This window comes from Dama dama, chromosome 3, assembly GCF_033118175.1.
Source record: "Dama dama isolate Ldn47 chromosome 3, ASM3311817v1, whole genome shotgun sequence".
NCBI lineage: Eukaryota > Metazoa > Chordata > Mammalia > Artiodactyla > Cervidae > Dama > Dama dama.
The window spans coordinates 71,817,737-71,839,515 of NC_083683.1; the positions used below are offsets into that span (position 1 = coordinate 71,817,737).

Sequence of the window (21,779 nt, forward strand, 5' to 3'; positions counted from 1 at the left end):
CCCGTGCCAGGCACCCAGCGGACAGAAGCCTGAGCTAATCGAGGGTATGTATGTATGTATGTATGTATGTGCTCAGCTGCTTAGTCATCTCCTACTCTTTGTGGCCTCTTGGACTGTAGCCTGCCAGGCTCCTCTGCCCATGGAATTTTCCAGGCAAGGATCCTGGAGTGGGTTGCTATTTCCTCCTCCAGGGGATTTTCCTGACCCTTGCCTCTTGCGTCTCCTGCACTGGCATGCGGGTTCTTTACCCTGGAAGTCCAGCTAGTCAGGTGACATTTCTGGACCCTAGCCTTTGAAGTTGGTGCTGGAAGCTCTGAAGGATGTGATGTGAAGGGCCAGGTCTGAGGTCAGCTGCCTCCCCACTCAGAGGTACCCAGGGCTCTATGCCAACTTTCCCGGCTCTCGGGGTAGGCCATTCTTTTTTAAAAAATAGTGTCAGTGACATAGAGAACATACTGGTGGTTGCCAAGGGGGAGAGGGTTAGGGGCGGGACAGAGTGGGAGGCTGGGGTTAGCAGATGTGAGCTTTTTCACCCCCACTTTTTATTTACCCTCTTGGCTGTGTCGAGTCCTGTGGGATCTTCGTTCCCAGTTGTCGTCCAGTCCCTCAGTCGTGTCTGACTCTCTGTGACCCCGTGGACTGCAGTGCACCAGGCCTCCCTGTCCCTCACCGTCTCCCGGAGTCTGCCCAAGTTCATGTCCATTGCATCCGTGATGCCATCTTAATTCCCAGAGCAGGGATCAAACCTGTGCCCCCTGGAGGGGAAGAACGGAGTCCTAACCACTGGAATGCCAGGGAATCCCCCGAGCTCTTACATGTAGAATGGATACGCAACAAGGTCCTGCAGTGCAGCCCAGGGGCCCGCGTTCAATGTCCTGGGATAAACCACGATGGAAAAGAACACAAGGAAGAATGTGTACATGTATAACCGAATCACTTTGCTGGACAGCAGCAGTTAACCCAACACTGTAAGTCAACGAAATGTCAATACAAAATCTGTGTTAAAATAGACACAACACAAAATTTACCATTTTAGCTGTTTTTAAAGTGTTCAGTGGCTCTGAGTACATTCATATGTTGTGCCAGCTGTCACCACCATCCATCTCCGGATTTTTTTCATCTTCCGAATCAGAAGCTGTATACCCTGTGGAACAATGACAACAGCCGTCTCTGTGAGCGTGACTAGGACTGAGACTAGGAATGGACTTTCCTTGCGGCCCCCTTCCAGCGGCACACAGATCTGCTCCGCTGGGTCTCCTCGGCCCCATCCTTTCCCTTCTGCTGCTGCCAGCACTCCACCCTGCCACAGCGTTCCCAGCCCTTCCCCTGGTGTTCCTCTAGGAGGGTCCCACCCTCCTGACCCTCCTCCCAGCTCCGCCCCCCGCCTGCCTGGAGGCCTCCACACTCACCCAGGGGGTGCTCACGATCCTGCCCTGGCTCTGCTCTGGAAAATGCCACCCCATCCAATGGCCTTCTCTTGTGTCTCAGCTTTCTTTACTATTAAGTGCTTCTGGCCACTGTCCCCTCCTCCTGCTCTGAAGTTCTCTTTTCTCTTGGCCTCTGAGAGAGCGAGACAGAGGAAACAGCAGGAAACAGCTCTGGAACCCCCAGAGATCTGGGCTCAAACCCTAACCATGCCCTTTACTAGCTCGGACTCAGGGCATGTCACTCCCTGTCTCGGAGCCAGTTTCCTTATCTCTGCTCAGATGGTAAAGAATCTGCTTGCAGTGCAGGAGACCCAGGTTCGTGCTCTGGGTTGGGAAAATCCCCTGGAGAAGGGAATGTCTACCCGCTCCAGTACTGTTGCCTGGAGAATTCCGTGGACAGAGGAGCCTGGCGGGCTACAATCCATGAAGTTTCAAAGGGTCAGGCAGGACTGAGTGACTAACACTTTCACTTTCAAAACAGGACAAATGACACAGCCCTCGCTGGGTGGTCATTAGGATTAAGAGAACTCACGGGTCTAAGTGCCCAGCACTGGGCCTGGCAGAGTGAGGAGTCCAGCTCTGCGACTTCCATCCCCTTTCGGATCATTTGCTGCTACCAGCCCCTCCCCCATTTTCCGTAAACGCAGGGGTTTTCTGAGATACTGTCTCGGCGTTCTCCTGCCCTGGCCTTCACCCTCCTGTGCATTTGTTGCTGTTTAGTCGCTCAGTCGTGTCTGACTCTTTGCGACCCCATGGACTGTAGCCCACCAGGCTCCTCTGTCCATGGAATTTTCCAGGCAAGAATACTGAAGTGGGTAACCATTCCCTTCTCCAGGGGATCTTCCTGACCCTGGGATCGAACCCATGTCTCCTGCATTGGCAGGCGGATTCTTTACCCCTGAGTCACCAGGGACGCCCTGTCTGTGAATTTCGATATCACTTTCTCTCTCTAGTCTGACTACTCCTCTTTCCTGAGTCTCACATTCCTAATTCCAGGTGGGACATCTCTACCCAGCTGCACCTTATGTGCCTCCCACCTTCGGTGACCACCACCCCTCCCTTGGGCTCCCAAGTCTGGAAACTCTAGATTATCTCAGATTCTTCCCACTTCCTCTTCTGCTCCCACAGGTAGGCAGTCACCCCTGAAAGGCCTTTCCAAGGATTTTCCCCTCCTTTCCCTGGTTCTGGCCTTCATCAGCTCTGCTTTGGACCAAGATGTGCCAGCGTTCATCCCTCCTCCTTTCAGCAGGAGGTCGGCATTTGCCCTCTTGGTAATTTCCCACCCTCCCCTTCGCCTTGAGAACACACCCTACATAGCCACTAGGTTCTTAAGTCATGTCACCCAGACTGTCTTTTTATTTTAATTTATTTATTTTAATTGGAGGCTAATTACTTTACAGTATTGTAGTGGTTTTTGCCATACATTGACATGAATCAGTCATGGGTGTACACGTCAGACTGTCTTCTTTTCACTTCATCTATTGTTTTGTGAAGTATTCCAAGGTTAATTACAGATGTGACATTTCACCCTGAAATATTTTAGTATGCATCTTTAAAAAAATAGAGAAAATTTCCTATATAATCACACCATCATTTAATAACATTATTTTCTCATGTCTAATCTCTTCAATTATATTCAGATTTGCCTAGTTGTTCCAATACTTTGGCCACCTGTGGAGAAGAGCTGATTCACTGGAAAAGACCCTGATGCTGGGAAAGATTGAGGGCAAGAGGAGAAGAGTGTGACAGAGGATGAGATGGTTGGATGGGATCATTGACTCAATGGACATGAGTTTGAGCAAGCTCCAGGAGATGGAGAAGGACAGGGAAGCCTGGTAGACTGCAGTCCATGGGGTCGCAAAGAGTCAGACACGACTTAGCAACTGGATGACAAGTTCTTCCTAAAATGTCTTTCATAGTCGGTTTGTTCAGGCAAAGATTCAGTCAAAGACCAAGCATCATGCTTGGTGTTTTGGTAGCTAAAGTTTCTGAATTGTGACTGCAGACCGGCTCTCTGCCCACCATCTGTCACCAGAGCCTTCCCCAGGCCTGTGAGCCAGCCAACCCCAATATGCCATGCGGGGTCTTTCGTGCCCGTGCCCAGGCACTGGAAGGACTTTGTTTTTTAAACTGATTTATTTTTGGCTGCGCTGGGTCTTCATTGCTGCCTGTGGGCTTTCTCTGCTTGTGGTGTGTGGGCGTCTCATCGCACTGGCTTCCCTGGTTGCAGAACACAGGCTCTAGCGAGTGCGGGCTGCAGCAGTCACGGTACGCAGGCTTCGCTGCCCCGTGGCATGTGGGGTCTTCCTGCACCAGAGATCGAACCAGTGTCTCCTGCTTGTAAGGCAGATTCTTAACCACTGGACCACCAGGAAAGTTCCTGCCATGGACTTTTAGAACTAATCCTTTTTACACTTGGCCCTTTCCTTGTCCCTGGAACTGAGCGACTGCCCTTTTATTGTCTAAGGTCACCTCAGAGAGTGGGGCTTCCCAAGCGGCACGAGTGGTAAAGAACTCGATTTGCCAATGCAGGAGACATAAGAGGCACAGGTTCAATCCCTGGGTCAGGAAGATCCCCTGGAGGAAGGTATGGCAACCCACTCCATTCTCTTGCCTGGAGAATCCCATGGACAGAGGAGCCTGGTGGGCTACAGTCTACAGGGTCACAAAGAGCCGGATACGACTGAGTGACTAACACACACACCTCAGGGAGCACCAACCACCTCGGTGAAATTCACTCCTTTTTGTTTTTCTCTGGGGCAGAGGCACCACCTGTCCCTCCCTCTGAGCTCACCCAGCTGCCACCAGGGGTTTCTGCCTCTGTTCACAGTGTGGGCTTGCTTCTGCCTGCTGGCACAGGATGGGGCCACCCGTTCTCTTGCCTCACTGGCCCTGTGCCCAGCACATGGCTGGCAGAAACAGATGAATACTCCTTTCTTCAGCATCTTGGCTCCTCCTGCACAGCCCACCTGCGGTGATAACTGGGAAACAAAGTCCAGAAGTGGAGAAGGACATGACGATCCACCTCAGTGTTCCTGCTTGGAGAGTGCCGTGGACAGAAGAGCCTGGTGGGCTGCAGTCCATGGGGTTGCATAGGGTTGGACAGGACTGAAGTGACTTAGCACGCATGCATGCAAGGTCCAGAAGAGCCTGGGTGTGTCTTACTGGAAGATTATGATCCTGGAAGCTGGTTCCTGGCCCAGCCCAGACTGCCTTCCTTTTGCTCTTAGTTTTTTTCTTTGACATATACTGAGGCTCAGGAAATGCTTCTTCAGGCTGGATGAGAAGACTCTATGGGCCGGGGCCCAGGCGGGGTGGGCAGGTTGTCGCGGCTGGTTGTTCTTGAACTGTTCACAGAACTCCTGGGGACCACCATGGCTCAAAGGGAGGGAGGCAGCTTGAGACCACCCCCCCACCTTCCAGTCCTCTCTTGGCCTTGCCCTCTGGACTGTCCGCCAGGATGGGATGGGGCAATCCAGGGGATATATGCCATGCCCGCGTGAGGGTAGCCCCCAAACCTCCATGGCAACAGGGAGATCCTGGAGGGCTGGGAGCCCACCTCGGCCACCCTCCACAGAGGGAGGAGCTTGACTCTGACGTGTCCTGATTGGCTGGGTGACACGGTGTTGGGAAGGGCTTTCTCTACTCGGCTCAATACTCTGGAGCCCCAGAAAACGGAGGAGGGGTTAAGAGAGGGGGCCTGGAACACCCAGTCTAGAACGCTGGAGGCTGTGAGGCTGGTGCCTTTCCTAAAGTTTATTCTGGCCCCACCAGATCCCAGAGAGCCAGCAGCTTCCTCTGTTGACTCTGGGGCAGGGGTGGCGGGCTGGAAAGGAGTTGGAGCGAGAGGAAGAGGGTGGGCTCAGGGTGGAGGATGAGGGGGCCTTCTGAAGACCATCTAGTCATCTCGCCTCAGCTCTGCAGCCGGACCCGGCGCTCAGAGAGTAACTCCGGGCGGCTCCTCCCTCGTTTGGCTTTCACGCGTCTCTTCCCTTTCCCTGAGCCAGAGAGATCCAGGCAGCGCCGGGTCCCGCTCTCCTACCCCGAGGTGGCCCCTTTCGGGGGGCGCCAGAAGGACCTCAGGCCCCAAGGCCCTGTCCTGGGTGCCCTCGCTTGGTGGGGGTGGGCGCTGCCTCCCGGGCGGGGGCCACGTGGCCTCGACCGGGCGGGGGGCTTGGCCTTCCCCTTGTGAGCCCAGTGACTCAGGCCGCAGTTGTTCCCGCGTCACATGAGGGAGGCTGGAGGCCACTCGGGGGGGAGGGGGCTGTGGCTGGAGCCGGGGCGGGGCCGCGCGCCGGGCGGGGCCGGAGCCGGGGGGCGCAGCCAGAGAGCCCCTGAGCGGCGGCGGGAGAGCAGCACTCAGCCTCCGGGATCCCAGGTGAGGCCGCGGGGCCCGCCAGGCTGCGGCGGGGCGTGGGGAGGGGGGTCACCGGTCGCCCCCAGCTCGGGGGCTCGCCCCGGGCCTCCGAAGACCCGCCGCGCTCCCCGCCGCGCTCCCCGCCGCTCCCGAGGCCCTCGCAACTTTGCAACTCGGTGAAGTCCCGGAGGCCCGGGACGCGCTGGGGTGCGGGGGCGGCGGCCGCATCTCTGCTCGTCGGTGATCAGAACCCAGGGGAAAGGGCCCGCGGGTCGGGCTGGGGCTGAGGAGAGTTTTCCGTGCCTGGTTGCGTGGAGGGGGCTGTTTAACACCTGGGGGCTGCCGGGCGGAGGGTGGGCGTTCGGTGCTGGCCGCTGCCGGCGCCCTCGGCCGGGCCCCGGGCCGCGGGAGGCGGCGGGGCGGGGTCCGCGCTGGCGGCGGGCGCCCCCACCCCTCTCCTGCGGGTGGCAGAGGGGCTGGAAGACGTGGATCTGACCGCGCGTTTCCGGGTGGGAGGGGCCGGGAATGGGGGCCGCGCAGGGGAGGTCTCGAGGGCCGGCGGGGCGCTCGGAAAGCGGGATCCCGCCTCGACCGGCTCTGATCCCCCTGCCCGCCCCTCTGGCCCAGGCCCGATAGCCATGGCGGTGGAAGGAGGAATGAAATGTGTCAAGTTCCTGCTCTACGTTCTCCTGCTGGCCTTCTGCGTGAGTGGGGAGCGGGGCCGGCGGGGGCGCGCTGGCAGGGTGCGGGGCGACCCGGCTCCGGAGGGCTGAGGGGCCAGCGATCAAGGCAGCTGGAGACCAGATGTGGGAGGAGAAAGCCCGGGCAGCAGCCGAAGCCAGCGCGGCCGTCCCCTCCTCCCGCTTTCGGGAACTTCTGAGGCTGGTGTGGGCCGACAATGGCCGGTCTCCTCCGCGAGCCCTCCGGGCCCTTCCTGTCTGGTGACCCAGCCTCTTGTGATATGGGGCAGTGGGGCAACCAGCCAACCGCCTGTTCTGATGCTATCGCCTGCCCGCGCCTCGCCTCGGGTGCGCCTCGGCTCCCTGCTTCTCTGCTCTCTCTCCCTTCATCCCGCTCGTTTCCTCCTCGCCCCTGCCGGCCGCTCGGGGTGGGTAAGGGCTCTGCCCACCTCTGTGGCTCCAGTCCCGGGCTCCTGGCTTGAGAGGCTAATTTGTCCAGGGAGGGACCGGCCACTCTGACCCCTGTAACCCCTCCGTTCTCCCAGGCCCAGCAGGCCTGAGGCGCCCTCCTCACAGCGGGTGAGGACGTGGTCGCTGATGGGGATAGTGAGAGGGCAATTCTGGGAGCCCTGGAGGCCCGTAGGAAGAGGCTCAAAGGAAGCACTGCTGTCTGTGAGGCCTGTGTGTCCTGGGATCAAGGCTTACTGGAAACTTCTCTTTTTTGCATTTGGTGACGAGTTGCTTGAAGGAAGGTGTGGTTCCTCCTGATGGCTTTCTCAGAGAGCCCTGAACAGTTTGCCTAGCCCTCACGGTGGGGCAAGGATGGGTCAGCCTCCTCCCCCACTGTCAGAAGTTTCCTGGAGGTGTAAGAATCAGTCTCTCTGGAGTGGGCTTCCGTCTGTGTCCTGGGTCACCCGCTGCCTTCCACCGTGGGGGGCTGGTGGGTGGTGGGTCTTGAGTCCTGACCTGCCCTCCTCCTCACAGGCCTGTGCGGTGGGACTGATCGCGGTGGGCGTCGGGACCCACCTCGTCCTGAATCAGACCATCACCCACGGGGCCACCCCTGGTTTCCTGCTGCCGGTGGTCATTATCGCAGTGGGCGCCTTCCTCTTCCTGGTGGCCTTTGTGGGCTGCTGTGGAGCCTGCAAGGAGAACTACTGTCTTATGATCACGGTGAGTGGGGGTGGGCCAGCGAGGGTGCCTGGGGCTGCCGGAAGGGCATTTCTCTGGGCAGGGTTTGGGGGGGTGGGTGGGTGAGGGACACCGTGAATGTCCCCGAGACCGGCAGGGCCCTCCCACCCAGACTCCAAACCTGACTCCTGTCCTTCGCACCTGCAGTTTGCCATCTTCTTGTCCCTTATCATGCTAGTGGAAGTGGCTGCAGCCATTGCTGGCTATGTGTTTAGAGACAAGGTAAGCGGGGAATGAGGGTAAGTCCTTGCCTCAGAGGCCTGGCTGCTCTGGGACCCAGGTGCCCTGAGTTCTGACCTTCACGGTGCTCCTTCCTACTCCCAGGTGAGATCAGAATTTAATAAGGACTTCCGGCAGCAGATGCAGAATTATCCAAAAGACAACCAGACGGCATCGATCCTGGACGAGATGCAGAAAGACGTGAGTGGGGTTGCCGGGAGCAGGGGTGGGAGAAGGAAAGTCTTACCTTCATGTTGAAGATGGGGTCACTTAACAGCCTCTCCCCCATCTCTGCTCTCCCGCAGTTTAAGTGCTGCGGGGCGGCTAACTACACAGACTGGGAGAAGATCCCGACCATGACCAATCGAGTCCCGGACTCCTGCTGCGTCAATGTCACCAATAACTGTGGGGTTAATTTCACCGTGAGGGACATCCATGTTGAGGTAGGAAGGGTGCTGAGATAGTAGGGGACTTGGGGAAGCTGGGAAATGTTTCAGGAGGTGAGAGGGACCGGGGTGGAGGTGACGAAGGTTGGGGCTCTGGGAAGCTGGGCGTCAGGGATCGGGAGGGAATCTGGTAATGCTGAGGATGGGGGGAAAGGGACAGGGTGGGGGAGCCAGGTGGGCAGGGGAGGGGGGTATGGGAAATTTCCGACGGGGTCTTGTCTTGTGTGCCTGCCACCCGCCAGGGCTGTGTGGAGAAGATTGCGGCCTGGCTGAGGAAGAATGTGCTGGTGGTGGCTGCAGCGGCCCTGGGCATTGCCTTTGTGGAGGTGAGAGGCACCCATGGGCATCTGGGAACTCGGGGCAGCAGGAGGGTGCTGAGCAGGGGCCGGGTCTGTGGAGGAGAGCCCTGGTTGTCTCTGGGGTCTCGGGGTGGGTCTCTGTCTTGCTTCCACGGCTCCTCTCCACCCCCGTCTCTCTGTCCTTCTAGATCCTGGGCATTGTCTTAGCATGTTGCCTTGTGAAGAGCATCCGGAGCGGCTATGAGGTGATGTAGGGGGTCTGTCTCCTCAGCCCCCTCATCCGGGGGAGTGGGGCAATATACGCCAGGTTTTTCAATTAAACGGATTATTTTTTCAGACCCCAAAGAGAAGGAGTCTCAGTTTGTCTTAGACAGTGATACTTTATCCCTTCTCCCTCTTTATCCATGTTCCCATCCTCTGGGACCCTATTCTATTTGCACCTCTGGGAAAGGTGGCCTGTTTGAGGGCGGGGGTGGGGTGAAAGGAGGATTTTGCTTGAGGCTTTCTTTGGTCTGGCAGTGGATGTGGGGACCCAGTGCAGGTTGAGGCCCATGGCCCTCCCGGTGCTGCCGGGCACAGTGTGGAAGGGTCCATGAAACCATCTCCCAAGTCAGTGGGATTCCCTACAAAGGTCCTCCCTGGGAGAGGCCAGCCTACATCCACCATCGGCATCTCCTCCCTGGCCTTCTGCCCACCTCTGAGGTCCCAGCAACTCCTGCCCAACTAATCCTCAAGGGGGCCCGGCTTCTTTCAGGCCGGTGACAAGTCACTTTTATACCTGTGCGGCCAGTTTATGTCCTTCTTGACTTACCTTAGATAATAGAAGAATTTAAGAGGTGGGTGCCCGTTTTTCCATGGAAACCACCCAGCTTGGCCTTGACTCCTCTTCACCACCTCCCCACACCCCTATTCCCACTCTAGAACACTTGACCTCAACGTTACTGCACGCAGAAAGGAGACATCCAACAGTGCCCTCTGCTGGCCACGTCTCTAGGTGCAGCTTCAAACACGCAAGACTGCCCCCGCCCCTTGCGCCCCCTTGTGGGTACTAGATGTTTTGCAGGTACTAAACACGCCAGAGACCCTGGAGGATGTCAGCTTAGGTGGCGGTGGTTGGTGAACCCGTGTCTCCTGCGTCTCCTGCATTGACAGGTGTATACTTTACCACTGAGCCACCAGGGAAGCCCCAGCCTAGGTTAGGAGTTAAATGGGCTCAGTCTCCCACTGTGCAGCCATGAAATTAAAAGATGCTTACTCCTTGGAAGGAAACTTATGACCAACCTAGATAGCATATTAAAAAGCAGAGATATTACTTTGTCAACAAATGTCCATCTAGTCAAGGCTATGGTTTTTCCAGTAGTCATATATGAATGTGAGAGTTGGACTATGAAGAAAGCTGAGTGCCTAAGAATTGATGCTTTTGAACTGTGGTGTTGGAGAAGACTCTTGAGAGTCTCTTGGACTGCAAGGAGATCCAACCAGTCCATCCAAGAGATCAGTCCTGGGGTGTTCACTGGAAGGACTGATGCTGAAGCTGAAACTCCAATACTTTGGCCACCTGATGTGAAGAGCTGACTCATTTGAAAAGACCCTGATGCTGGGAAAGATTGAGGGCAGGAGGAGAAGGTGAGGACAGAGGATGAGATGGCTGGATGGCATCACTGATGCGATGGACATGGGTTTGGGTAGACTCCGGGAGTTGGTGATGGACAGGGAGGCCTGGCGAGCTGTGGTTCACGGGGTCGCAAGGAGCTGGACACGACTGAGCGACTGGACTGAACCCCACTGTGCACCTTCACTTCTGCCCTCCCACAGTGCTTTTGTTTTGAATAATACACATTTATTGAGTGACTGTTATATGCCAGGCACCAGGCAGTACCAGGGTGGGAGACAGAATAAATGAGAGTCCTTGCCTTGAACAACCATCTCCTGCTGGAGTGCTGGATTTAGTAGACTGTCTGGGCGGGCTTGGGAAGGACCCAGGTGAGCACAACATCCACCAGGCTGGCTGGCAAGTAGGAGGCTGGCAACCAGAGCAGCTTGGCATCCCAGCCTGGGCTGTAGCGGGTTCTGGGGTGACGGGCAGTTAGGGCATGCTCCACGCACCTGCTCACCTTGGCCAGGTCCGGGTCACAAATCATGTTCATGATCCGCTGCTGCACGCTCAGGTCTGCAGCCCAGTGGACGGTTGTGATCAGGCCCCTGTCCTGCTCCAGCCCGCCCCAGGCTGTGTCTCGTGGGGTTCTCAGTCCCGTCCCCAGTTCGGGGTGTGGGCAGGTTGCCTATGGCTGGGGTGTTCTCCTATGGCACCCCGTTCTCCCTCACCCCCTCCCTGACTGCCCCGCATGTCTCCTCCCAGCAGGCTGATGCGGGACTGGCCTTCCAGCACCCTTGTTTCCCCTCATATGCCCCTTCGTGGGCCCAGCTACTCACATTTGGGGAGGAAGGCCTCCCCGTAGAGGGCCTGTGTGGCTGGAGGTAGCCGTGCCCAGCAGGCCTGCAGGGTGGCCTCCAAAGTGTCCAGGTTTGTCACAGGGGTTCGGAAGAAGCCAGGTTCCACGATAGAGACCCGCACCCCGAAAGGAGCCACGTCTCGCCTGGAGTGAGGGCAGAGGGAGGTTTCTGGGTTCTTGTCTTTACAGGGAGAGGACCCTCAGGGACATGTGTAGGGATGCTGAGATGGGAAAAGGATCAGGATTTCTGACAGGAAGAGACATCCCCACTGCCACGAGTTGAGGGGCAAGCGGGCCAGAGGGAAGGCGGAGGTTCATTTGGTTTTGTTTTTTGGCCACGTTGTATCATGCAGGATAGTAGTTTCCCAAGCAGGGCTCAAACCCGGGCCCCCTGCAGTCAAAGCAGAGAGTCGTAACCACTGGACCAGGGAAGTCCCAAGAAGGTTTATTTGGGCTTTTCCTTCTTTTGTATTCTCTTCTAGCACCTAGAGCAGGGACCAGCAAACTTCCTAAAGGGCCAGATAGTAAATATTTTCAGCATTGCAGATCTAAATATTATGTAGGTACTTACATTACCGGTTATAGTGTAACCATTTAAAAATACAAAAGCCATTATTAGCTTGCAGGCAGCTGGATAGAGATCTGGCCCTGGAAGCACAATCTGCCAACTCCTGAACTGGAAGAATCACGTTCCCTAGATCCCAAAACACAGGGTCCAAAGTGCTGGATCTTTGCTGGGGAAAAATTAGACTGGTGTTTGCTGGGGGAAAGTGGGAGTACCCAGAACAGACTACCCAAGTCCAAGTTGAAAGTATATTTCTGGGATGCTGATTGGAAAATTAAACGACAGGCATAGGGACAAAAGTGGATATTGCTGCTATTTGCTGAGTGATGGTGACAGAGGAAGGCTTCCTTCAGAAGGCGGGCTCAGCTTGAGGGAACCAAAGGTCTGTTCCAAATTCAGGCCCTGTTCCTAGGTCCCGCCTCCTTTGTGCGCTCCTGGGACTTTGGAGGTTATTGTTTAAAGACAAGGGGCAGCAGGACATGAGACCAGGCTCTATAGGCGCACGTGCCGGTGCCCCCACCATTGTGTGGTCTTGGGTGAGTTTGGGTGTTTGGGTGTGTGTGTTAGTTCCTCCGCGTGTCCGACTCTTTGCGACCCCACAGACCGTGGCCCACCAGGCTTTGCTGTCCATGGAATTCTCCAGGCAAGAATACTGGAGTGGATAGACATTCCCTCCTCCAGGGGATCTTCCCAACCCAGGGATTGAACCTGGGTCTCCTGCATTGCAGGCAGATTCTTTACTGTCTGAGCCACCAGGGACGGGTGTTGACACCTAGCCTTACAGGATTTTAGGGAGAATTCAGTGAGAAAGTGTTATGTAAAGGTACTCACGGTAAGTAATGGTTACCATTAGTAACAAAACACTAATGAGAGTGGGATTTTGGGGGCATTTTCTATGTACCAGGCTCTGCTGGAGCCTCACATATGCCCTCATTTTACTCACCCATGAGGCAGGCCTCATCGTGATTTAACAGGAGGAACAAACTGGGAAAAAACAGTAAGTGACTAAGGTCACCAAGCTCACATGAGTGAAAGCTGGGGTCTGAACCCAGGAAGTCGAGCCCTAAATTGTCTCTTAAGCCCTAAACTCTCCCTTGCCATGTGGTGGGCAGCTGCTGATTTGCTGGCTGAGCAGGCCCCCCTGAGTTGGAGCGGAGTCCCTGCCCCCTCACCTCAGGCTGTCAGAGAAGGCCTCCAGGCCAAATTTTGAGACGCAGTAGCCCCCTCCATTGGCGGCCAGGCGGCCCAGGACGCTGCTGATGTTGACCACTCGGCCCCGGGCCCGCAGCAGCAGGGGCAGCAGGGCGAAGGTGACCCCAATGGGGCCCAGCGTGTTCACATTCAGCACCCGCTGGAAGTCCTCCCGCGTCTGCCATGGGGTGGGCCCAATGATGCCAGCCACACCAGCGTTATTCACCAGACCAAAAAGCCCTGTGGGGGCATGGGAGGCGTGGGGTCGGGGAGGCATTCCCATGGCCCCTCTCCTTCCCGGGAGGCTCAGCCCTGCTACCCCCACACAGTCCTTCTGGCTTCCCACAGCCCCTGTGTGTGCACACCTCTCACGCCTGCCCCCGTGGCCCCTGCCACACTCACCTGCTTCCCCAACGTGCGTTTCCACCCACTTGGCTGCCTGCCGGATGCTCTGGGGATCTGTGACATCCAGCAGGGTGGTGTGGAGGCGGGAGGAGGCGACCCGCTGGAGGTCCTCCGCCCCCGAGGGTGTCAGGCAGCTGGCCAGGACTCGGAAGCCTCTCTGGTCCAGCCTCAGAGCAAGGAGCCGCCCGAAGCCCGAGTCACAGCCGGTGATGAAGATGAAAGCGTCGCTGGCCGGCAGGCACTGCCGGTCCCTGAGCAACCACAGCACAGCCCAGAGCAGGACCGCCAGCAGCAGAGGCAGCCACATGGCCGGGGCCCCGGTGACCTGCAGGCGGCAGCCCAGGCGGGGCAGGGGGACGTGTCTGGCTGACGCTGGCCTGCCGGCCCTCACCCCTCAGATCCCTGACTAGCTGGAAGTCTCTGTTTTGAGCAAATTGACAAATTACCTGCTTGGCAGATAACCTGCAGACAAACTGTGGTTCTAAGTGAAGTGAAGGTCTGGGCAGACCCTGTGTCTGTGGGCAGCTGAACTGAAAGGCGAGCTGGTCCTGTGCGCAGACCGGCTGCATGGGAGCAGAGGGGTCTTGTCTGTTGTCACCTCTTAGCTCTTAGCCAGCGGAGCCCTGGTTTTGGAAACACGTAAGGGGCCCCTGAACTCTAGTCCTGGAGGCTCCAAACTCACTGTGTGAGGCTGAGCATGCCCTGTGGCTCTGAACTTGTTTTCTCATCTACCAAGTAGGCTAACACCCAGCATGCCCACCTGGGAGCCGTGGAGGATCAGAGGGGGTCAAGTGTGAGGGGACAGGTGAGAAGCTCCAGGCTGTGAGCTATCAGTATCACTGGTCTCCTCGTGGCCGCTGCCCACCCCTCCCCCAGTACCCTGCTTACCTCCTCGGGGGAAAGCTGCTGGCAGCTACTACGGCACCTGAAGCTGCTCCTTTGGTTTTGCCTGAGACACTTGTGGTCCAGGTCCTCCCAGGCTCCCACACTAGCTACAGCCAAGGCCAAAGTCCGTGGCGGGCGGACTGGGTGCCAGAAGTATTAAGTGCACGTGGGGCTGGCGGGGGTGCGGGAGGAGGAGCCAGGGGAGCCGGGCCTGCGGGCTGAAGCCGGGACTTGGCACCAGCCAGCAGCGCCCAGCTCCCCCCGGGCTCGGTCCTCTCTAGTGGGGCTTCCTGGCTCCCTCTGTCATGGATTCTTAAGACGAGGGTATCTGTCCAGGATGGCAGCTGCCCCCCTCTGTTGGTAACCTTGGACCTGTCAGTCCGCCCCCTCCCTGCCCGGAAGTGCTCCCACACCCAAGAGTTAATCTCCCACCTGGTCCAGACTCATGACACTGCTTAGCACCAGGCTGGGAGAGGCCGTGAGCACGCGGAGAGGCAGAGAGCCAGAGCTGGACCAGGCCTGCTCCCCGTCTCATTTCTCCACTGCCAGAAATGGAAGTCCTGGGTTGGGAGGCTTGGGATGGGGCCCACTGCCCTTCCCTGGGGAGGGGTGGGGAACGCCCACCGTCTGCTGACCCGGAAGGTACCTGCAACAGGTACCAGGCCCGAGGAGGAGAAGAGACTTGAGACTGTTAGAGGAAGCTAGTCCCTGTCCCTACCCGAAAGAGACACCCAAAAGGTAGCGTCTCTTAAGAGGAAGAGCCTTTGACTCTTCCATCCCCGCCCCCCACACTAAGCTAGTTCCTTGAGACAAACACAGGGAAACGGAGGCTTGTGTTTTATTCAGGGGCTATCAGCCTCCCTCCCGCCCGCCTGGGGCAAGCAGGAGGGGCGGGGAAAGCGGGGGCAGCTGGGCTAGGAGGGGGCCGACTGCAGCTGCCCCTTGTAGACGTACTCCAGTGCCGTGGCGATGGTGCGCATGTCCAGCTCGATGCTCCGAGCCCAGTTCTCCACATCCCCGATTTCCTGGAAGGGAGCCCAGGAGTCAGGGTGGGTGGGGTATGGCTCCAGGGGCTGGATGGGGGCACATTCCATCCATCCCCTAGAAAGGCCTTTGCTTGAACTCACCAGCTGCTTTTACCTCTTCCTCTAACTTCCATGGCACTGAAGCCATAGACTTCTGGGCTTTCTGGGACTATCCCCACTTCCTTCTTAACCCCAGGCCAGAGGGGAGCCCCTGAGGGCGCAGTCAGTGGGGTCACAGGATGAGGCTGGTGAGGCAGGCAGTGTGGCTTACCTTGAGTGCCTGGTTGAAGTTCTCCACCATCCCGATCCACTGGCCTGTCTGCTTGGCAAACTGGGCTGCCTGGACCTGCAGGGTCTTCACCTCATGGTCGAGCTTCCTCTGGTTCATGTAGGCCTGGGCCACGCTAGAGGTTGGAGGAGGGGGGAGGCCATCTCACCCACCTGGTGGGGAGTGGTCTCCAGGACTAACATCCCAGGGCTGCAGTGGCAGGCTGCTCAGGAGTCAGGCTGGAGAGAACCTTGGGATTTTGGCCATTCCTGGATGTAAGGCAAGTGACTACGAATGCACGCAAGTGAGCCCAGTCCCTTCCTTCCACTCCCAGGATTCCCAGGAGAGCTAACTAGATACAGACCACTTCCTGCCCTGAAAGGAGCTCCCAAGGCTGGAGGAGAGAAGGGAGGGTGCACGTGGTCGGCGGGGTGGAGAGGGTACCACTGGGGAAGAAGCTGGGAGGGAGAAGGGGCCGTGGGGAGGCTGGGAAAATCCAGCAGCAGGGACACATCTGGCAATGATTGGGAGGCCAGGGATCTGTGCAAGAAGTTGGGAAGGGAAATCGGGCCCCTCCCTGAACCCAGGGTGGGATGGGAGAGCAACCCCCTCCCCAGGAACTTAGGGTCAAGAGAAGACATCCCTAGGGCTGCTTCCTGGCTCTGTCTTTCTCCCAATCCTCCTTTCGCCCACACAGATGAACGAACACACACACGTGCTCTCTCTCTCTTCCTTCTGCCCTAGGCAACAGTCTTTCTTTTCTCCTCAATCACGGTTTGCTGCAGTTCCATTACTGCCACGAGGCTGGTATCCCCAGTCCTCTGCCCACTCACCCCCACCCTCACAATAATTGTGCAACAATTGTTCTCCCTAATTGGTTGATGAATCTTTCATTCTCCACACCAAAGCTCTAGGTCAGCTGGGAGACTCCACATCCGGTGCCCCCCCCCACTGGAATCTGTGGGGGCTGGAGGGGAGCAAGGGGGTTGCGGGGTGGGGGGTGGGTTCCAGAGAGTGGGAAGGACACCTGACAGGCGCTGAGACAGACTGAGCCTTTGTTTTCCTCTCCCGGGAATGAGAGGAGCTGTGGGCAGCAACACAAAAGGCTTTCTAATCTGGCTTTGGCTTAGCTGCCCTCTAAGCTGGACATAGGGTGGCCCCAAGCAAAGCAAGTGAAGCGGGAGAAGCCCGGGCCAACCTCACAGCAGAGCCCAGGAGGCGCCGGCCCTGCCCCTTCTCTTTGCGAGACAGCTGGGTCACAGCGCGGGGTGTTACAGGAGCTGAAACAGTAATCGCAGGGGGCTCCCAATGCTTCCAGTTTCCCCTGGGAGCTCCTGAAATCCCCATGTTTCCCACTGAGCTTCTGCTTTCTCTCATTCACTCTGAGTGGAGGGGGAGAACTGGAGTGGGGATCAGAGGTCCCAACCACAGCCTTCTCTTCTCCTAATCTGCCCGAGATGAGCAATGAAGATGATCGTCCCTGCCTGGCTCATTTGGGTGACTCAGTCTCTGAATTCACCACCAAGCTATGCCAGTTGCCCTGGGTAGAAGGGATCACACTGCCTCCTTTCTCCCAACAGATGGCCTGGCTATCAAATCATCATCTCTGCACTTTTCTCGGTCACTTAGGATCAAGAGACAATGTTCGCTACTCCTTCCCATGTATCTGGTCATTACTGGCATCCTTACTTAGGATGGGAGCAAGGGGTGGTCTCTGGAGACCCGGAAGGATGGGGGAGTGTCAGCCTGGCTCTGCGGTGGCTCCTGGCACAGGTTCTGCCCTCACCCTCACCAGCTGTATCATCTCTTTCCTGCCAGTTGCTCTCCAGACTTGCCAGAGGGTGGGATGTGCAGAAGGAGAGGGTGGGAAGCTGTGGGGAAGGATGGTGCTCTCCCTCCCACTGGAAGTGACAGCTGGACTTGGAGGGGTGAAGGGACATGGCCAGATGGCATCAAGTCGTGAGCGCCAGGGAGGTTATTGTTGGGAAGGGGAAATCTGGCTGCTTCTCCACCGGCCACAGCTGCTCCCCCTGCCCAATGTTAGGGGTCAGAGCTGACTCAAGACTCTCTCCATAGAAGTTATGCTGGGTGGGGGAGGGAAGGGGAATGAGAGGAACAGCTCCTCCCCTCATGAGCAGCCTGAGGGCTAGGCCAGTGCCTAAACTTGGGTGGAGGGGTGTTCCTGTTGATGGGAAGAGGTTCATACCCCACATTGAGGTGATCGACCAAAGCTTCTGTCAGGCAGGTCGCTGCAGTGATGGCCTCCCGCCTTCTCTTCTCTGGGTGGAGGGGGGAAAGGGATTAGACAGGAGACTTGGTTTTTTGAGGAGTGATGCTTAAGGTTCCCCACCCATTCATTACTATTCTGCTAGCTATGGGAACACCTGAAGTCATTCCAGAGTGCCAGAGCTGACAGGGCCTTGCAAAACATAAAGCAAGCCCTTTCATTTTCGAGGTGAGGAAACTGGTGGCCTGAGAAGGGAAGCGATTCGCCCAGGGACGCTGAGTCCTTGGCAGCGACCAGGACTCCAGACTCTCGGGCACATTTCCCCCACTGGTCTGGCCTAAAGATTGGTAAGTCGGGGGTTCCCAGCCTAGATTCAGGACACAAGGGCCCCATCCCCATTTCGGCAGTTTCAGGCCTCCGGGAATCCCAGTCCTGTCGGGTCCTCAACACCCTCCTCTCTTCGGGAGGTTTCCGTCCCACTTCCGGGACGAGCGGCTCCCTGGACCAATCGGCGCAGCGTTCCGTGGGCAGGGGGCGGGGCTGGGACACTGCGGCCTGGGCGCTGGGGGCGTTGCCTAGGGGGACGCTAATGCTGAAGGGACCGGGGCCATCGGCCGGGGACGGAAGTGCCCCCCACCAAAGCTCCTGTCTTTTCCTCCCCGTAACCCGCGCCCTTCCCCGGATCCGGGCCGTTACTCGAGATCCAGGCTCCGGGCTGAGGCGAGGCCGCGGAGGGAGAGAAAACGGCGGGCTGGGCATGCGGCTCACCCTGCAGCTCTTTGCGTTCACTCTGCTTGGCCTGGTGTTCTCTCAGCAGGCGGGACAGCATGGTCGCGGCGCGCTGGGGGCAGGGCGTGCCCGGCCCGCCTCCGACTCGCGGAACTGGACTCACCGCTCGGCTCCCGCGGGGCCGGGGTCACGTGGCCGCAATGTCACGTGAGGCCCGGAACCGCCCTCCTCTTGAGACCTGGGGTGGTCGGTGGTCAGGATCTTGGCTGGGAAGAGAGGTGATAGTCGGGGCAGGTGAGCTCTTGTGAGCTTTATTGGGAACTCACTTTGGTCAGTGTGGGAAGACGTTTTCTTTAGTACTTAGAGTGCAGAACAGTTTTTAATCTCCTCTGGCTCCCAGGATCCTGGGAGGGTCGTTGTTGCCAGGCTGTCTATCGTGGTTCGGTTGTTGCGGGAGCAGAGGTTCCCAGGGCTCATTGAAATTCTTTTCCTTCCCTGGCCTTTTCCTCCTGGCAGCTCTGGCCGGTTCTCAGTGAGTCCTCAGCTCCTCCCTCTAGAGGGGGAATGCTGTCCTCTCTCTTCTCGCCACCCCGCCAGAGTCCCTCAGCATTTTAGGCATTTCCAGCGGCCTCCTAGGGAGCTTTGCTAATTTGGCTGGCTATGTGTGGTGAATGTGCCATTCCATCTCTGTCCTTTTGTGGTCAGGGAATGCGAACCCATTTATTTCAGTCTTACCAGCAGAACAAGGGCTGCTGCCAAAGTAGAAGGTAAATTATATAACACCTCTCTGAACTAAAGAAGTGTTTCTGGGATTAACCCCAACAAGGAAAAATTATAAACATCACCAACATGTGCTTGCTGTTACAGCATTCTTTCTTGGTGCACCGTGCACCGACATGCTGGGTGGCTTTGGGCAAGTTGCGTATCCATTCTGGATGTTGGTTTTCTCCTTAGTAAAATTAGAGGATTAGATTAAATCAGTGGTTCTCAGCCTTAGCTAAACATTAGACTCAGTTGGGGAAGTTTAAAAAAAAAAAATATGCCTTGGTTCGTGATCAATCTCTGAGCATGGAGGCCTGGTACAAGTATTTTTTAAAAAGTGGTTCTGGTGATTGTAGTGTGCCCCCAAGGGTTGGGAACCACTGCACTAAACCATCTAAAGCTGTTTGCAAAACTTTGGTATTCTCTCACTTCAGTTACATGGTTGAAAACTGACTTCATTATATGTACTTGCAGGGGGAGGAGAAATGGATGCTGATTGATTTAGAATAGAACATTCTTGAATTTCTGAGTCAGAGGTGAAGATTACTGATCAGTTCATTCAACTCTTTGCAGAACAGCATCTTAAATCCCAGGGGGCTGCCCAGCTGTCAAAGGATTAGTGAGTGAAATGGTTAAGTGGCAGCAGAAAGCAGAACATTAAGTGCCAAAATAAAAACTCTGAATAAAAAGTGTTAGGCACGGGGACTTCCCTGGTGGTCCAGTGGCTAAGACTCCATGCTCCCAATGCAGGGGTCCCTGGGTTCGATCCCTGGTTGGGGAACTAGATCCCTCATGCCACAACTAAAACCTGATGCAGCCAAATAAATATTTTAAAAAAAGTGTTGGATATTGTGTTTGTGTGTCTGTGCTTATTATATGGGTACTTCTTTAACAACATCTCCTGAGTACTTAATACCATGTGTGAATCACTCTACATGTATTATTTCATTTAATTCTGAGAATAGTCATGTGAAGTATAATAGTGTGCAGATGAAGAATCTGTGGTTCAGAGCAGTGCAGTGATAGAGCTCATAAGCAGTCAAGCGAGGATACAGAGCCGGGTTATCTGATGCCAGAGCTTGAGTGTGACCACTCTACTATACTGCAGAAACCACGGAAGAGACCCCAGCAGGGGGAGGCCCAGAGCACTTTGGGGGACAGCTCCCTCTTGTCACTATGCCTCTCTATGCCTGTGGAGCATCAGTTGAAGGGAATATCAGCAGGGGAGGGATGTTTGGGGAGAGGCTGCACTCCAGAGAGGAGCTGATCAATAGAAGCGGGCAGAATGAGAGCACTGCAGGGCAGCCTTGCCCGTCCTCCCCGCTTCTGGCTTTCGCTTCCAACTGCAGTGAGCAAGCAAGTTGGAGGCAGACTGGAAGATGCCCAGTGCCTCACTCCCAACGCTGGGAAAGAAAAGCAGAGGTTGGAAGGGGTGGCAGAGAATGGTGACAAGTGGACCCGTGAAACAGCGGGCAGGCCCGTTGGGGGTTTCAGCGGTGCGTCTGTAATTTAAGATTAGGATGACTCATGGTGAGTGCCAGGCCCATCCTGTGTTACCCTCACCCCCTTGGCACAACTGCCTGGCATTTTCACAATCGGTATAGAGACTGCCAGGGCTCTGCGGACATCAGCCCCACCCTCCTTTCCCACACACTGGTTGCTCCTTTGCTCTAGAGCTGAGCAGAGGACATGGGTACCTGTATCTGGGGACTCCAGCTGGTCTCTCCAGGGTCTTCCTCCACCCACTCTTTTTCTGGGCCCCTGTGGCTCACTGTCTAACCCCAGTGTCTACTGCTGTTGAAACTCAGCTCCACCTGCCTTTGGTAGAGATGGACACAGGCTGCATGCACAGTGGGAAAATGACTCTTGAAATCTGAAATCTCTTTCTGACCACCTCTACTTACACTTTCCCACCCAGATTATTTTTCCTCTTAGAATCAGTGAATGTGCCCCCATACTCCTTTTGCCCACTCATTTCTCTGTTCTTCTGAAGCCTCTCTTTCAGAGTTCGCTTTAATTAGCAAGCTTCTGTCTGACTGGCTGGGCCAAGCCTTAGGGCCGGAAGCTGCTGAGTTGTTAGGGATTGGGTGAGGACTGAGGCAGGACATGGTGTGAGTGGAGAAGGCTTCTCATACTGGGAAATCTGGCTGGGCTTCAAGCGGGGGCCGTTGGTGGTGTGGCTGGGTTCCAAATGTTGGCCTGGGGCCAGGACTCAGAGAAAAGGGGCCCGGTCTAAATGGCTCACCATGGGAAGTGATCTCCCAGTCGTCCTTCTTCCCAAAACACAAGGGGTTTCCCTGGGATCCTCAAAGACCAGAGCAGTCAAGGCATTTCCCCACTGACTGCCCTCAATTACATGCATGGCCTTTCTCTCCCAGCCACTCCCATAGTTCGAACTTTGGCTACAGGCGGAATTCAGAGGCCAGCAGGATTCCAGTGCTGCAGAGGTGGGTGGGGTGAGAAAGTCCTCCTGTTGTCTATGCTGTGGAGGAAGAGGCTGACCCCGGGACATATGGTCCAAGGCTCTGTTGCCAGATGAGGTGGAGGGAGATGTTAACCCTGCAGTGTGTGTTCTGGAAGTGTCTGCTGCTCATCTAGAGAGGGCAGCTGGGCAGTGTGTGGTGTGGGGGAGCTGAAAAACAGGGAGCCC

General features: G+C 56.6%; 3 protein-coding genes and 1 long non-coding RNA gene across 5 annotated transcripts; 2 read left to right on the plus strand and 2 right to left on the minus strand.

Annotated features, from left to right (window-relative positions):
• Window positions 1-2,269: 2,269 nt before the first annotated feature.
• Window positions 2,270-3,573, plus strand: LOC133048944 (uncharacterized). Its single transcript, XR_009691156.1, has 2 exons — window positions 2,270-2,698; window positions 3,068-3,573. It is a non-coding gene; the product is annotated as an uncharacterized LOC133048944 (long non-coding RNA).
• Window positions 3,574-5,702: 2,129 nt separating this feature from the next.
• CD63 (CD63 molecule) lies at window positions 5,703-8,957 on the plus strand. The gene is made up of 8 exons (XM_061132891.1): window positions 5,703-5,805; window positions 6,412-6,488; window positions 7,449-7,637; window positions 7,803-7,877; window positions 7,980-8,075; window positions 8,180-8,317; window positions 8,563-8,646; window positions 8,808-8,957. The coding sequence occupies exons 2-8, from the start codon at window positions 6,423-6,425 to the stop codon at window positions 8,871-8,873; spliced, it is 714 nt and encodes a 237-aa protein (XP_060988874.1). The 5' UTR covers window positions 5,703-5,805; window positions 6,412-6,422; the 3' UTR covers window positions 8,874-8,957.
• A 1,403-nt stretch (window positions 8,958-10,360) lies between these two features.
• RDH5 (retinol dehydrogenase 5) lies at window positions 10,361-14,815 on the minus strand. 2 transcript variants are annotated; one of them, XM_061132871.1, is made up of 6 exons: window positions 14,122-14,815; window positions 13,680-13,856; window positions 13,231-13,558; window positions 12,810-13,068; window positions 11,053-11,216; window positions 10,361-10,789 (listed from the first exon to the last, which is right to left on the minus strand). In XM_061132871.1, the coding sequence occupies exons 2-6, from the start codon at window positions 13,800-13,802 to the stop codon at window positions 10,566-10,568; spliced, it is 1,098 nt and encodes a 365-aa protein (XP_060988854.1). In that variant the 5' UTR covers window positions 13,803-13,856; window positions 14,122-14,815; the 3' UTR covers window positions 10,361-10,565. The 2 variants fall into 2 exon arrangements, with proteins under 2 accessions (XP_060988854.1, XP_060988864.1); XM_061132881.1 differs by lacking the exon at window positions 13,680-13,856.
• Window positions 14,816-14,940: 125 nt separating this feature from the next.
• On the minus strand, window positions 14,941-18,564 carry BLOC1S1 (biogenesis of lysosomal organelles complex 1 subunit 1). The gene is made up of 4 exons (XM_061132906.1): window positions 18,407-18,564; window positions 17,618-17,690; window positions 15,415-15,547; window positions 14,941-15,143 (listed from the first exon to the last, which is right to left on the minus strand). Exons 1-4 carry the CDS (start codon window positions 18,465-18,467, stop codon window positions 15,033-15,035), a joined length of 378 nt encoding a protein of 125 aa, XP_060988889.1. The 5' UTR covers window positions 18,468-18,564; the 3' UTR covers window positions 14,941-15,032.
• Window positions 18,565-21,779: the final 3,215 nt, after the last annotated feature.